The sequence below is a fragment of the Protopterus annectens genome, chromosome 2.part0 (assembly GCF_019279795.1).
Source record: "Protopterus annectens isolate FY-2018-M chromosome 2.part0, PAN1.0, whole genome shotgun sequence".
Lineage (NCBI taxonomy): Eukaryota > Metazoa > Chordata > Ceratodontiformes > Protopteridae > Protopterus > Protopterus annectens.
Genome location: NC_056728.1, coordinates 1273742570 through 1273760260, shown reverse-complemented (window position 1 = coordinate 1273760260; position 17691 = coordinate 1273742570). Strand labels below are relative to the sequence as shown.

Sequence of the window (17691 nt, the reverse complement as noted above, 5' to 3'; positions counted from 1 at the left end):
ATGCTCACTTTGTCAGCTGAAATACTTATTTCAAGGTACACACGATCAGGGTAGTGTATTTGCAACAGTTCTTTAGCTGACTTATTTTCAGGGGAAAATTCTGGCTTGGGTATAATTGTCCAGTTAGGAGAAATTCTGCAGAGCTAAAGCTCACTCTACCCCCTGAAACACTTATTTCAAGGCACACGTTATCAGGGTAGCGCTTTAACATATCACTCAGGCTAGTGGATGAGTGTTTCAGACAGAAGAAGATAGATGGTATCAAAGATGGTGTCTGTAAGGAAGGAGAGAGTTAGACTGCATCTGCTTTTGCTGAACAGGTTTTAGTTGATGTACATAATGCCAGCTAAAACCCTTCTTAATCACAATTCATTGAAGGGAAAAGGCACTGAAACATGAAGCTACCCCCCCCCCCCACCAGACCCCATGTTAAAGCATGTTTTGGAGTTTTAGTTAGTTGAGATTCTGTCGGTTTGGATTGATATTGCAAATGTCAACCAAAATTGCATCTGTAAATTGCTGATACAATATTGTCTCTCACTGTTTGTGTGTGTGTGTGTGTGTGTGTGTGTGTGTGTGTGTGTGTGTGTGTGCGCTCGTGCGTGCGTATACATACATATATATATATATATATATATATATATATATATATATATATATAGTTTGTGAAAAAAACAATGAACCAAAAGCATTTAAAAATAATAATTGTACCAACACTGTTTTGAAATAACAAAAAAAAAAAAGAAACTCTTTTTTGCAGGGGGGAAAGTCCCCTTGCACTCCCCCCATCTCGGTATGTATATATGTATACTAACTCCAAGATCACAGGACATTGCTGAAAAGAAGAATCTCCCTTTCCATGAATGGCTTTCAAAATATATTTGACAAAACTTGCATCAACACGTTATTCAATAAAATATCATTAAAAAACTGAAATGAAACTTGTAAATATATATTTATAATATGTATACACACACACACACACACACACACACACACACACACACACACACACACACACACACACACGAGTATTTATAATAACAAATACTTTCTTTCATGAGAATTCAGGCTTTTATAAGCTACACCAACTAAAACCTGCAGTTCTTGCTCTCTTTGTTCTCTTTCTCATACAGGTTCATAGGTTCATAGGTTCATAGGTTGGTACTAGGCTATCGGTCCGAGGACCTATACAAGCCTAGCCATAACAATTCCCTGGACATTTAACTCTCTTTTCTTTGAGATTTTTTTGTCTTTCTCTCTCTCTCTCTCTTTCTTGCCCCACAGTATGGGCTGTCTCACATTAAATACAACTTTAAACAACATGGCAGACTGCAGCTAATGGTGATATCATATAAAAGGTGATCTCTCTCTCTCTTTCATTACTATTTATGGATCATGATATAGATAGATGGTTATGAAGGCTGCCATCTCATGGGTAGGTAACAGACATGACAGCCTTCATAACCATCTACTCTACATCATGACACTTTCTGCAGGGGTTGTGGATCCAGTAACCCACCAGGAAATGTTCCATGCTACAATATGGGAGATGTCACTGATAAGAGTAAGGTTACTACTCAACCAGGAAGAACAAAACTGTCTTGTTAGTCCAAAAGGTGAATTTCTTATATATGGAAACTGATGATGAAAAGCAGAATGAACTCACAAAGTGATGTAAAAATACGTTTAATAGCAAAGTGTTCTTGATAAAACACTTCTGCAGTGCTTCAAATCGTATTAAAACACATTTTCTTAAATACACCACATTAACAGATTCAAACCAACAGAAATGCAGTAACAATAAAATAATTAAAATAAACAACTGAGTGCTTGTTTCATGGAAAAAGGATCTTCTCTTAAGAACAATTTATAACCTCACAGTATCATTCAGCCCAGGGGGCACATCTGCTTGAAAGTAATTAATACATCTATGTATATTCAACATTCTCAGTATTCAGCATAATATCTCCTCCTCTGATACTTCTTTTAATGGTTTTTATAACCTTAAATGTAAAACTATGAGTTTTATCTGAGCTTATAATATGTCTAGCTAAGCCATTGCTCTCCACCATAGCTGGCGTTAGGTATCCACTAAACCTGCAGCCGCAGGGAGCCCCCAATTATCTCCCTGCATACAAGGGCCCCCATTTGAAGCAGCTGCGGGTTTCTCTACCTCCTCTGCACATTGTTCAGCATGGCTGTGTAATGTCACAGCCCGAGTCCGCTTTTTTTTTTTTATTATTTTTGCCTGTAAGCTGCACTCAGTCAGGTCCGTTTTAGTAAAACAAGGCACCTGATTGGCTGCAGCAGACAGAAAGGGAAGTAAGTTGTATTTTTTTTTAATTTAATTTAATTTATTTACTTTTGTTTAACAGGATAGTCCGACTGGGCGAGTATCTGTTTTCAGTGGAGGCCCAGGGAGAAAAGCTCCAGAGTTACCTACGTAGCTCTCAACCTCTTAATGCAAAAAGTCTGGACAATGCCAAAAATAATTGAGGGACAAAGCCTCAAAAATAGGGACACATTTTAAATATTGTTTTTATAACCTTAGAAAGTTGCTAAAATAAATGGTCTTGTGTTGCCATGCATTTTCAGAATAATATGATGTCTGAAAGTCAAATTATTATTATCAAGTCATTATTTAGTGAATTAATTTCTCACTGATTTGCCACAAAAATTTATTTTATTTAGTTAATATTTGTTTGCCAGGAAAGATTGACTGAGATGAACAGGTCCATTTTCAGCAGAGCAGAAGCCTTGGGAGAAAAGCTCCACTACAGTTTTAAAACATTACAACAAATATAATAAGAAAAATATTTTTACAGCCAATATTACAACAGATTAATGGTCATGCACAAAGAATAATAACAAAGGAAGTTTGTCATATTAGAGAGAGTGAGGAATTTGTTAGAGGAGGTAGGGAGAAAAAAAATAAGATAAAATGTTGATAGTGGGTAGGGGGAAGTAAAAGTGGGTTGTTTAGTTGGGGTTGAAACATGCACAAATCCTTGAAGTGTCTTTTGAGGTTTTTAAAGGTTATTTTGTTGGCTGTGCTTTCATAGCTGGCATTAGGCACCCACCAAACCTGGGGAGTTGCCGATTATCTCCCCGTATATGAAGGCACCCACATGAAGCAGCTGCAGGTTTCTCCATCTGCTCTGTGCCTTGTTCAGCATCTCCTAGACATTTGTATGGTTTTGTAACATCACCGCGTGAGTCCACTTTTTTTTAAAACTGCTGCCTGTAAGCTGCACTCAATCACATCTGTTTCAGTAAAGCAAAGGATCTGGTTGGCTGCAGCAGCCAGACAGCCAGGGAAGTAAGTTGGATTTTTTTTATTTTATTTTATTTTATTTTGTTTACTAGAATAGTCTGACTGGGCAAGAACCCGTTTTCAGTGGTGGCCCGGGGAGAAAAGCTCTAAAGTTACCTACGTAGCTCTCAACCTCTTAGTACAAAAAATCTGGACAAAACCAAAAATAATGGAGGGACAAAGCCTCAAAAATAGGGACACATTTTAAATATTGTTTTTATAACCTTAGAAAGTTGCTAGAATAAACAGTCTTGTGTTACCATGCATTTTCTGAAGGATATGATGTCTGAAACTCAAATAACTGCCATTATTTAGTGAATTCAGTCCTCACTAATTTGCCACAACAAATTATTTTATTTATTTTATTTATTTAACCTTTGTTTAACGGGAACATCTGACTGGGCTAAACAGGCCCATTTTCAATGAAGTGGAGGCCCGTAGAGAATAGCTCCACTACAGTTTTAAAACGTTACAGGAAAGATAACAAGAAAATATTTTACAAGCAATATTACAACAGATAAATGGTCATGCATAAAGAATAACAAATAAGTTTGTCATATTAGAGAGAGTGAGGAATTTGTTAGACGAGCCAGGAAGAACAGCTGGAGGAGGTAGGAAGAATAAAAATACGATAAAATATTTATAGTGGGTAGGGGGGTGTAAAAGTGGGTTGTTTTGTTTGGGTTGGAACGTGTAGAAATCCGTGAACTTGCTAAGTGTGTTTCGAGAAGAATTTTAAATGTCATTTTTTGGCTGTGGTTCTGATGTTAAGGGGCAAATTGTTCCAGGTTTTAGCAATGAAGATGGAATATAGAGTCTTCAGCACTGTTTTTACATCTGGCTATGTTGATTAGCGATTTATTACTGGATCTTAGCATGCGTTTTGTTTGAGTACTGGATTAATATGTCTTGAAGAGCTGGTATTTTTTCAGTTTGGTGAATTATTTGATGGGCCACTGTAAGCTGGTTGAGGGTGAGCAAATTTGGTAGTTCTAACCAGGGTAGTTGTTTAAGGGCCTGGCAGTGATGAGATCGATAGTTGAGACTGGTTGCGAATTTTGCTATTTTGTTGTAACAGCAGTTTAGTTAAGTCAGATTTGTTAAGGTTAGTGAAAATGGGGGATGCAGAGTGAATTGTGGAGATTAGGTGGGTTCTAGCAATAACTGTTTTAGTATTGTTTGTGAGGTATTTATTGCCCCTGTATAGTGCTCCAAGTTTTTTATGCACTTTCTTTATTGTTTGGGCAATGTGCATATCAAATATCATGTTTTGATCAAGGATGACCCTTAGAAGTTTTGTTTGGGTGACAGGAGTAATGTAGGTATTACTATTAGAAGTTATTGTGAAAGGGGTGGTGGGAGTAGTGGCTTTGGTAGGGTGAAACAACATCAGTTTAGTTTTGTTTGGGTTAAGAATGAGCTGAGACTTGGCTAGCCAGTTTTCCACTGCAGTAAAGGACTCTTGTGTTATTTTTCTGAAGTTCCTGGATTGATGGGGCAGAGCAGATTAGGGTTGAATCATCTGCATATTAGACTAATGTGGCATGTAAGGTGGCAGTCTGAAGGTTGTTGGTAAATATTGTAAAAAGAAGTGGTCCAAGTGCAGACCCTCGTGGAACTCCTAATGTTGTGGTTAGAAAGGGAGATGGGTGATTTTGCCATTTTACTGCCTGGCTGCAACCTGATAGAGAGTCTTGGAACCAAGTAATAGTGGAGTAGCTCAGATTAAGATTGGAAAAGTGCAGATAAGAGTTTTTTTGTGGCAAACTGTATCAAAAGCTTTAGAGAGATCTATGAAGATAGAAGAAATGAGTTTGCCTTTGATATGGTTATAGTTAATGGTATTGGTGAAGCTGAGAAGGGCTGTTGTAGTGCTGTGATAAGGGCAAAAACCAAGCTGAGTGTTTCCCAGAAGTTTGTTATCTAAGAGATAATGTAGGATTTGTGAATGAATGCATTTTTCTAGGATTTTTGATAAGGGGGATAGAATGGAATAGGGTGGTAGTTTGATAGCTCAGTAGAGTTCCCTCCTTTATGTAGTGGTATTATATGAGATGTTTTCCAGATGGAGGGTATATGGCATTTTGATCTGGCTCAATTGAATACAGAGACTGGGAATGAAATGGCATCGGCTGTGATTTTGACAAATCCAGCTGATAGATTATCTTCTGCAAGTGTAGTGGGTTTGAGTTTATTTAGGATTTTTTTTTATTATTTATTGGGATTGGCTGCAGAGAGAATTTGTTATTCTGGGCTGTGGGTGAAGGGTTTGAAGGAAGTGAGGAGCAGTTGTTATTTGTGAAGGCAAGGATAGATTCAGTAAAGTATTTATTAAATTGTGTGGTGATACTGTCTGTAGAGTTACTGGTTGTTGGGTAAGGGGTACCAATTTTGCCTGGTTGTTGAATTTTATTAATGGCAGACCAGAATTTTTGTGGGTTATTTTTGTGTTTGTTTTGTTTAAGTGTTGGTGTAGTGTTTTTTTTTTTTTTTTTTAATTAATCGATTTGTTTTTGGCTTTATTCCTTAGTTCTATGTATTTTTGTCTATTTTTCAATGTTTTATTGTGAATCTATGTCTCCCAAGCTTTATGTTTTTGTTTTAGAAGTGATATTGATCCTTAGCATGGAAGATAGACAGTCACAATTCTATTATTAAGGTTTCCTTGATTGTTTTTGTTTTAGTATCAATAATGTTGATTAATTTTTTAAAGCAGAACCGAGTTAGACGACACTGCAGGGGGAGCTGTCAGTGATGTGCTGTGGCTTAAGCAGTTTAACACTATTGTATTGTACAAACAACTATTAAAAGCTTGTGGATAAGGTTTTAGGGAACTGAGAGGGCATGCAAACACCAAAATCGGTCAATATTATGTACATCTGATGTGGTTAAAGAAATTGTGATTTCATCACCCAGCTTTGCGTTTAGGAAGTGTAGGAACCTGAGAGTATGTAAATAAAAGCAATGTTTTTGTAAACTCTAATACAAGTAAGACATTCTATTTGCATACATTTGCCACTTGTAAAACAAAAAATATGGTTTATTTAGACACTTGTGAAAAATGTACTTAATTTTATGTTTTGAAAAGCAACAGAATATTAAAAGAAAGGATAGCCAACATCTATCTGACATACGTAGAGATAGAGAGCAATGCCTTAGCTAGACATATTATAAGCTCAGATAAAACTCATAGTTTTACATTTAGGGTTATAAAAACCATTGAAAGAAGTATCAGAGGAGGAGATATTGTACAGAATACTGAACATGTTGAATATAGATGGGATTAATTACTTTCAAGCAGATGTGCCTCCTGGGATGAATGATACTGTGAGCTTATAAATTGTTCTTAAGAGAAGATCCCTATTTCCATGAAACAAGCACTCAATTGTTTATTTTAATTATTTTATTGTGGCTGCATTTCTATTGGTTTGACTCTGTTCATGTGATGTATTTAAGAAAATGTGTTTTAGTATAATTTGAAGCACTGAAGAAGAGTTTTAGCTCAAAAGCTTTGCTTTTAAACTTATTTTTACACCACTTTATGAATTCTTTCTGCTTTTTATCTTTGGACTGTTTTGTTTGGAATTCTACACTGGGTGTTTACCAATTTGGTATTTTTGCTGAAACTGGTGACAAGACCAGACAAAAGGTAAATGCTATTTCTATGAAGGATGAGCTTTATTAATGTCCAGTATAAGACACATTAACATTATGCAAACTCTGACACTATGCATAGCATTTCATTGAGAGGTTAAGGTTCAGACAAGTATTTCATTCATGTTTAGTTATCTAATTTTCTTTGTTCTCTGCAACACAAACTGCATTGAACAGATAGTGCTTCTTGCCCCCAAATCCATCCACAGGATTCATTGCTAAAGATTCACTGGCTAACCTGGATAATCTAGTAAAAATGAGTAATTAACACTTAAATATCAACATTCTGATTAATGTGATCTGTTGTACTGTGAATGGTACATTCATCTTTATCCCACACTTCGAGTCATGTTTGATAAAACAATAACAGGAGTTTGTTAAGGGTATTGAACCTTTCACCGACATAAGTTACTTCTTTGTAGAGCACCTCTGCTAACATACAACACCAAGTGCAGGTCCTTTTTGGCATAGACAAAGTGCATTTGGTGGAGTGGTATGAAAAGCATTGCTTATGTTTTAGCCTAATTCATCTTTCCTTGCATGCACATTGCTGAATAGTTTTTAATAAATTGTAACTCATAATTTCATCCTGAGTAAATATTACTGTAAAAAAATGCAAAAGAATTTACAAAGAGCATAACAGTTTTCTTACCAAACATCTTTCGCTTGTCCTTCTTGAGCTGTAAGATGGCATTTGATAAAAGGTCAGTCAACAAACTAATATCATATTCTTCATTGAGCAAACGTAGCAGTTCAGGTACAATCAGATAGACTCGCAGGGCCTCTGCACATATCGGGGAATCGGTCAATGATTCCAGCATCTTCTTCACTGATTTCTTCACCTGGAAAAGTGCATCACTCTAAGAACATTTCTGAAGTATAAGCAAATGTAACTGATCATCTGTTTACCTGTGTCTAGCCATATCACTGCAGTCAAAACTTATGGAAAGTCTACTTAAGAAGAATTAAAACTCCTTGCTAGCTAGGTGCAGTATTTTTACTTTCAGTTTATTAACCATAATAAAATACTTAAATTCATATGGACCATGTTTAAATAGTACTTAATATTGGGGAGTATACAATATCAGCACTATGATAATTCATGTAACTACACAATAGTGATGCCATGAATGAGTGTTTTGAAAGGGCAGATGCACATGGAGCATATAAACATGTCATCAGATCAGACTGGTAACACATCTCAATCACTGATCACATTTGATAATGTTTCTTCAACATGAAGGAAGTTAAGAGGTGCTGATTTACAATAATATTAACCTTATTCTTCTGCTTACATTAGACAATTTGCCAAATACACTGAGTAATCATTAAAAAAGTCTGTCTCTGTACTTTCATTAGCAGACATAAATTTATCTAGTTTATTACACTGTGAATAAGTTTTGACTCTGGATTTTTGCTGCTGCTGTGATAGTTAAATCACAGATTGACATTTTAATACAGGCTGAACTTAGCAAACTTTGACTGGAATTGGAATCTCCAGAAAAGGGGTTCTGTCATAGTTATGAGTTACGTATATGCATTATATTTTCTCAAGCAGACTTAACAATGGCTACAGAAACAGTTATCAGCTGTACTTTGACAACCATTCTAGTTATGAGTTCCCTTATACCACATGTCCTCATGTCACTTTCCAGACATCGTACTTGCTATTTGAGATTCAAACCACATGCAGATTCACCCTCTACAAAACATTAATTCAATACTCTGATGGAATAAATAAACCTGACCAATAAATTAATTTAAAAATAACAAAGCATTAATATTTGAAAGCAGCCAATCAATCGATAAAATCAATCACATATTTTGCTTTCCTTGTAATCATTTGCAATATATAACACAAAGCATAACACTATAATAAATGATTACTTTACAAACAACAATCCAGTTATCACCAATGTGTACTACAAATCCTAAAAGCAAAGAAACAACTAAATAGGAAGCATATATCACTAACATTTATATACATGCAAAGTTTATCTAACCACACAGTTGGTGGTAGGGTAAATTAAAAAGGGTGTTAAATCTGAAAAATGGAAATGTAATAATTAGATTGACTTGAGGAATGACTATTAGATGCTGTAATAATTAGATTGACTTGAGGAATGACTATTAGATGCTGTAATAATTAGATTGACTTGAGGAATGACTATTAGATGCTGTAATAATTAGATTGACTTGAGGAATGACTATTAGATGCTGTAATAATTAGATTGAATTGAGGAATGACTATTAGATGCTGTAATAATTAGATTGACTTGAGGAATGACTATGAGATGCTGTAATAATTAGATTGACTTGAGGAATGACTATTAGATGCTGTAATAATTAGATTGACTTGAGGAATGACTATTAGATGCTGTAATAATTAGATTGACTTGAGGAATGACTATTAGATGCTGTAATAATTAGATTGACTTGAGGAATGACTATTAGATGCTGTAATAATTAGATTGACTTGAGGAATGAGTATTAGATGATGTAATAATTAGATTGACTTGAGGAATGATTATTAGATGCTGTAATAATTAGATTGACTTGAGGATTGACTATTAGATGCTGTAATAATTACATTGACTTGAGGAATGACTATTAGATGATGTAATAATTACATTGACTTGAGGAATGACTATCAGATGCTGTTTAAAGCACGACTAAAAGTCATTTCCAGCTGCCGCAGGAAGTCTTCATTCAAGCTGTACACCCTTAACTCCAAGGCAGAGAATGCAATAGAACAAGACAATGCACTCAACAAAAAAAAGCACCAGATGAACTCCTTGTAGTTCTATGAATGACAAACAATTCCTCTACGGTTAGATATAACTACTGTATGGGTTAACAGGTGTAATCAAGTTGTACAGGTAAGGAAAGATCCAAGACTGCATATGAATTTAGACATTATAAATATTACTTAGAGGAGGAAAATCATCTGATAAACCTGATGAGCACAGCAATCAAGGCTATTAACAGAAATTCATGTGATACAACGGAAGTAAATAGGATATACTATTGTGCAGCTAAGTTAATAACAGAGAAAGTTTTACCACAAAAACACAGAGCAATAAGGGAAATAATAAACTGCCATTATGGAAGCATCAAATAGACAAAACTTTAAAGTAATTAAGACAAGATGCGTCACAGTTAGAAGAATAAAGCAGGGGGAACAGCTCAACAAAAATGCTTAGAATGATAGATGTGGTAAAATCAATGCACAGTGCCAGAACCGACCAGGATCTATCATACATTATTGAAAATAATAAACTAAAGATGTCAGCACAGGCAGAAAAACTTAGAAGATATGCACATAAATATAAACGAAAACTAAAAATAAGAAATTCATTCATGCCCCAAAAAGTTTTACAGAGAACTGGAAACATAGCAAAAGGAGAAGAAACACCATCAAAAAAAAGAAGAAATAAACACATTTTAGAGAAATATTTATGAAGACCCTGTGGAACATAACAAAGATGCTGAATGAATAGAAAAAAAAAATAAAAGAAACAGTAAGGACTTTAAATGTACAGGATATGAAATGGGATGAAGTAACAGTCAGAGAAATTGAAACAAAATTAAAAAAGCTCCTAAGTGGAAAATCCCAAGTACCTAACTTCTGGCTAAAATTATTAACATCTGCACATAAAGATTTAGCCTTAAGTAAAAATTACTCATATGCACATCCCAAACAGACACCAACTTGTTAACAAGAGGAAAAAGAATATTCCTCCTTAAGAGTGAACCTGTAAGCCATCCTTAAAACTAATGATGAATAATTTGCCTTTCGACAATGTACAAACTATATACTGGAATTGATGCCGACAGAGTTTATAGTCATTTAGGAAAAAACTCAATCATTAGAACAAAGGGTAACAAAAGATTCTTTGTTTAACCTTGAACTCCAGCATCCTGGTAAGATTGTGTGCCAGGATCTGAGGATTTGTCAGAAGACTTTTGTCACTGTGGAACGCTCAGTGTCTTTGGTGTAGCATTCTTGATTCTGATCCATGCTGTTTTCAGGTTGCTTTCACTGGCACCTCATGACTTTCCTTTCCTGTGTGTAACATGTTTACATGTTGCAGGTGCACTGAAAAGTACTCCTTTAACAGGACCGGACCATGTCAGTCCAGCCTTCTACCTCATGTTGTCTTACTGATGCAAGTAGTAGTTTTTTTTTTTTTGAGTTAATATTTAGTATTTTCATCTATACCTGCCTGGTTACCTCTCTAGGTAACATCCAATAAGACCAAACCCAGCTATTAGAACCATTCAACAAGCAAAACCTTACCAAGCTGGTATATATGTTCTCCCTGCTCCATAGTACACTGGGGCGCTCCTCCTACCCAGATCTTTGTTGTTGCACTAGTGCTTAGCTGAATGTTTACAGTTACATTTAGCATTTTTGAGAGCATTTTCTCAGTTTGTGAGTCCTTTCATATTAATTGCTTAAGCTTTTGTAGTCACTGTTATAACATTATTGTCTGTATTTGTCACTGGTATAGAAACCTTTTTTCTGCCAGAATATTCCTTCCTGTCTTGAGCCTAGGCTCATTTCTAATGGGGGCTGGGGAATAATAACCAAAGTGTACACTGTCATTGCCAGTGACTCACAAGGTAGATTTTTAGAAGATCAGAAAGCTGCGAGTTTCATTCCCACCCCCAGTGCCTTCCTTTTCCATAACTGACACTGCAGTGCAGTGTAAGGGGGTGCTGCAGTCTGGTGTGTTCTGTTCTTCGCATGATGCAAAGGGTCATTTGTTACTAATTAAAGCTATAACAGTGTACTGTAAAATGGGTAGAATCTAAGTATGGCATCGATGAATTACAAAAAAAGCATTTGACAGCATCCCATATTCATGGATAAAAGAGTGCTTACAGATGTATAAGATACATCCTACATTTATCAATTACATTATAGTGACCATGAAACACTGGCAAACTACTTTGCAATTAAGCCACAACAAAGTGCAAATTATTATCAAGGTATAAAAATTTCAAATGGAGATATTCTAGGCTGATTCTTTGCCACTGGTGTTGTTTTGTACTTAACAGATTCGGTCATGATTACATCTTGGCTCCCAGAAAACAACCTGGCTTAAAGACCATCTACTTTTTGTGGATGACTTAAAATTGCAGAGTTCATCAGATGAGGAGTTGAACGCACACCTGCAAGAGGTTAAAACTTTCTCAGATTATATAAGAATGTCATCTGATCTTGACAAATGTGCAAAAGTGCAGCACCAAGAAAATATCAATCTTGGACAGGAATGTGATACAAAGGAACTTGAGCAGGACGGATTGTGTAAATAACTGGGATCAGATGGTGCAGCACCAAGAAAATATCAACCTGGGACAGGAATGTGATACAAAGGAACTTGAGCAAGAAGGATTGTGTAAATAACTGGGATCAGATGGTGCAGCACCAAGAAAATATCAATCTTGGACAGGAATGTGATACAAAGGAACTTGAGCAGGACGGATTGTGTAAATAACTGGGATCAGATGGTGCAGCACCAAGAAAATATCAAACCTTGGACAGGAATGTGATATAAAGGAACTTGAGCAGGACGGATTGTGTAAATAACTGGGATCAGATGAGGGATTGGCAATAAAGCATGAACAAATGAAAATAAAGCTCAGTAAGTAATCAGAAGACTAAAACTAATATTAAAAACAGCCCTGACATCTAGGAACAAAGTCCAAGCTATAAATCAATTTGCGCTTCCCGTTTTAACTTACAGTTTTAGTGTGACTGACTGGCCTGGTAGGGTACTGGAGCAGCTGGACAGGAAAACAAGAAAAATGCTTCCCTCTTATCAAAGGATATATAAAAATCAGTGGATACCAAGACTATATATTCTCCTATGCAAACCATGCAGTCAACACAAAAACCATCTTACGTGAAGTTACTTACCAGAAACCTACCTAAGCAGCAGAGACCTTCCAAACCCAAACATGCTACACCTAATACAGCACCTACAGCACTCAATACACATGAAAACACAAGCATCAGTGTCTCACCAAATAATCCCCTAAGGCAAAGCACATCTAATCCAAATTTTTTAGTCATAGGTGACTCCATTGTGAGACACATAGATGCCCCACTCACCTGGCTGGACAAGGAGAAGATTACAGTTAGCTGTCTATCAGGTGCCACAGTCCTTCAGATCACACATGCACTCAAGTCTCTCAACAACAAGTACCATTATAACTCTGTCGTAGTTCATGTTGGTGTGAATGACTTGAGATGTACCTCACTGGACTATATGAAGAGAGACATGATTGAGCTCTCTGAATGTGTCCCAGGCAGGTTATGTCCCCAGCCTTGAGCAGCACTCTACCCTCACTTAGGATGATACCACAATATAAACAAAAAATAATTTACTTCAAAAATTGGCTTAGTTTCTGGTGTCATTCTAAGGAGATCCAGTTCCTGTCAGCCTGGGATGACATGGTTGATAGACCATGTTGCTTTGTTAGAGATGGTCTTCACCTGTCACATCTAGGTTTTCGGTTACTGGCTAAGGCACTTGCCTCCCCCATAGTGCCTTTTTTAGGCAAGGTCTCAAGAACAAAATTTCTGACATGAAAATATCACTCACAAATAAATTATGGGTTATGCTGCTAAACAGTAGGAGTTTAAATCAGAAACTGCACTAATGTTATGCTGATAAATGCTAGGTGTTTAAATCAGAAGCTACACTCTCTGGAAGCACTCCTCTCTCTGGAGGATGCTGACATCTGAGCAGTCACACAAACTTGATTCTAGACCACAGAGAGTTTCCCAGCCTTTCAAGGCTACAATGCCTTCCACACTTTCAAACCACAAAATGAATGTGTGAAAACCAAAGGTGGAGAAGTATATATCTTCATCAAAGATAAATAAAACCTATAGATTGGTTAGACAGGAAAACTCCATGGAGTTACTCCAAGTTCAACTAACTGTGGTAAGACTCCCCCCTTCAAGTCATCATTAGCTATAGGCTCCCTTCAATGAATCAAGATACGCATGCTGTTTATTTGGACCAACTTGAGTCAATAAAATTACAAACACTCTAGTTATGGACAATTTTAACTATCCATCCGTTGACTGGGAAACTTATACGAGTACCAGTATGCCCGCACAAAGGTTCCTGGACTTTGTTAATGCTAATGCCCTGGAAAAAAAGTTATGTACTCACCATAATGTTCCATATGAGCTGTTGCTTTTCATTTGTCTTCAACCTGTGGGAACAGATCCGGTATGGATCCGACTCGGCCACATTTTCCAGCATCAGCTCCCAGCTCCAAGCTCCTCCCCTGATCATAATGCCACTGTCTCTCTCCTTCTCTCAGATTGAGTTTGCTGCAAACAGTAGCACACCAACCTAACCATGTGCTGAACACTGGCATTAGCACTCAAACACCAAAGGGAAGACAAAGGCTCACCAGAATAGAGGCTATGTCTCTTCCATCTGGTCCACAACACAGCCCACATAAGACAGAGGGAAGGAGAGAGAAACAGGTGAAGACAAATGAAAAGCAACAACTCAGATGGAACGTCATGTTGAGTACATAACTTTTTTATCTGAAGTTGTTTTCATTTGCTTTTCAACCTGTGGGACAGTGTCCTCAGCTACCATAAGATCCTGGGAGGTCCTCATGGAAGGATGTAATGGAGCACGGCAGAGCCAAAGGATACCCTGCCTCTGGACAGGAGATCTAATTTATAATGTGAAATAAATGTTTGCGATGATGCCCAAGCAGCTGCAGAGCAAATGTCATCTAAAGAAACCCTAGACCAAAAGGCTGCTGATGTAGCCACAGACATGATAGAATGCACCCTGACATGAACTGGTGAAGATAATCCTTTGGCTTTATCGGCCAAAGCTATGCACTGAGAGATCCAATGAGCAATTGTTACCTTAGAAACAGGTTTCCCTAAGAAAGGCTTAGAGAAGGAAACAAAAAGCTGATCAGACTTAAGAAAGGACTTTGTTCTGTGCAAATAAAAATGCATCTGCCTGTGAACATCAAGCAAATGCAATTTATACTCTCCTTTATTCTGGAAGTTCAGAAAGAAAACAGGAAGACTGATAACCTGGTTAATGTTAGATTCTGAAGCCACTTTCAGAAGAAAGGAGGGATTTGTCCATAAAAAAACCCTGCCTTTATGAAACACCATATAAGGGAGTTTGAGAGATAAGGCCTGAATCTCTGATACTCTTTTAGCAGAGGTAACGGCAAGCAGAAAAGCTGTCTTTGAAGACAGGAATTGTAAATCCACTGAAGCTGCTGGTTCAAAGGGAGAAGAAACCAAGGCTTGCAGGACTACAGTAAGATCCCAAGGGGGAATAGGGTCTTTGACTGGGGGTCTAAGTAAAAAGGTACCTTTCAAAAAGGCTTTACAATCCTTGGAAGAAGCTAGGGAAGCCAATCTGTCTCCTATATGAAAACTGGAGATAGCTGCCAGCTGTACCTTTACCATAGAAAAACTGGCTCCCTGATGAAAGATAACTACCAGAAATTCCAGTATGGTGGGGACTGCGGCAGGGAAGGGATCCAAACCATCTTGAGATGCCCATAGTGAAAAATGCTTCCACTTACTGGAATAAATCTTTCTGGTGGAAGATCTGTGAGCCGCCACCAAAGTCTTTTTTTTTTTTTTGAATTACAGGACTGATGCCTGAGTGCAAGAAGGGTAGGGGATAGAATTAGAGGTAAAAGGCTAAACAAGATAGAAGAGAGAAGAAAAGGCTAGAAAAAAAAGTTAAATTTACTTACCAGGAACTTGGAGCAAACAGACCACAATGCTGACTGTATGTGCGACAGACGAGATCTGAGGGGAGGAGGGAGACAGGGGCATTATAGGAAGGGGAGGAGCTTAGAGCTCGTATTCAATGCTGGAAAATGTGGCCAAGTCAGACCAGTACCAGATCTGTATTCCCACAGATTGAAGAGCAAATGAAAACAACAACTTCAGATCAAATAATATGCAGCTCCACAAGGGGCTCAAATATTCTTAACCTGGTCTTCACCAACATGGGTGACCATAGCACCACCACCAAGTGTAGGACCCTCAATGGTTAAATCTGATCACAAATCAGTCATGTTTGAATTAGCTATAACACCTGACCCCTCTTAGGTAAAATCAGGCTAAAAAATTTCACCAAAGCTAATTATACCCTCCTAAGGGATGGGATAAATAACTTCCAAGCTCCTGTTCCCACAGATGGCATTGACAACTATACTAAGGTATATACAAATGCCCTGTACAAACACTTATACAAATGTATTGACACAGCAGTACCTGATAGGATCAAAACAAGATCCTTAAGAAAAAACAAGCCTCCCTGGTGGACATCTAGCATATACAACAAGAGAAAGAAGTTGCTGTCTAAGAATAAAAAAAAGAGGTCTCGGCACTGGAAGAACATCCTCCTCTTCCTGAACAAATAAATAAGACAATTTGTAAAATCCTCTAAGGGCAACTTTGAAAATAATTTAGCAACCATAGCTAAGGATAACCATAAAGCATTCTTCAGCTATATCTGTAACCTATAAGGTAGGACCCAGACGTGTGCTGAACTAGCTGTGGATGACATCCTGTGAAAATAGTTAACCTATTAGCTGACAGGTTTGGTGAAAGTTTTATCCTCCTGTTCCTTCTAAGCATTCCACAAAGCATTCCCTCTACATCTCCCCCACCTTTCATCTCCAAAGAGAAAGTCATTAATGCTCTCTCCAAGGCCAAAAACACAGCCTCTGTGGGACAGGATGGCATTCCAGATTGTGTTTTAAATGGTCTAAATCATGAGTTAGCAACTCCATTAAGTACTCTCTTCAACCACAGCCTGAGTACTGCTTTTGTCCCTGCTGAATGGAAAACAGCAACCGTCAACCCACTTCAAAAGATGGTACAGCAATAGACCCTGGAAAATACAGACCCATAAGCTTAACCAGCCTTATCTGTTAGGCCATGGAATGAATCATCATAGGCCTTATAAATAAGGGTACAGGTGATCTCCAAACCCTTGATCTGACACAGTGTGGTTTTATCAAAGGCAGGCCATGCCTGTTAAACCTGGTGGACTTCTTTGAAAATGTCAATAGAGCCATAGACAAAGGCAAATCTGTGCATAGAGCCTACCTTGACCTAGCCAAGGCCTTCGATACAATCTCACATTCGGGCATCATTGATAAACTCTCACGGTTGAACATCAACCCTTATGTCATCAGGTGGGTTGCTAACTGGCTCACTGATAGATCACACTCAGTCAGAGCTGGGGGCTTTACCTCAACCAGCAGATCTGTCACCAGTAGGGTTCAACAGGGGTCAGTGTTGGCCCTCCTATTGTTTGGAATATACTTCTAAGGAGTTCAGGCCAAAACAGAGGGGCTGTGGCTGACTATGTTTGCTGATGATTGCAAATTAGGTGCAATTATTGAATATCTGAACAATGTCACTATATTTTAAGAGGAACTTACACAAACCAATGATTAGTGCCAAAGTCATGGACTCAAACTCGATACTAAAAATGCATTATCATCCCCTTCGGTAAAAACAATATCTCTGCAGACTATCATATAAATAATAATACCCTAAGTAACAACTCAGTAGTGAGAGACTTGGGAATGCACATTGACTGTAGCCTAAACTTTGGCCAACGATGTGTCTGCTGTGGTGAGGAAGGCATTTTATGTTGCACACCTCATTATCAAAGGCATTG

General features: G+C 37.4%; 1 protein-coding gene across 4 annotated transcripts in view; it reads right to left on the bottom strand.

The window, feature by feature from the left end:
- The window catches only part of LOC122793445 (probable E3 ubiquitin-protein ligase HERC4), a 1684714-nt gene that overhangs the window by 283242 nt on the left and 1383781 nt on the right, over positions 1-17691 (bottom strand). For all 4 annotated transcript variants that reach the window (XM_044061446.1, XM_044061448.1, XM_044061445.1 and 1 more), the window contains one exon: positions 7623-7812. In XM_044061446.1, the coding sequence (XP_043917381.1) occupies positions 7623-7812 (190 nt within the window). The remainder of the gene's footprint in view (positions 1-7622; positions 7813-17691) is intronic.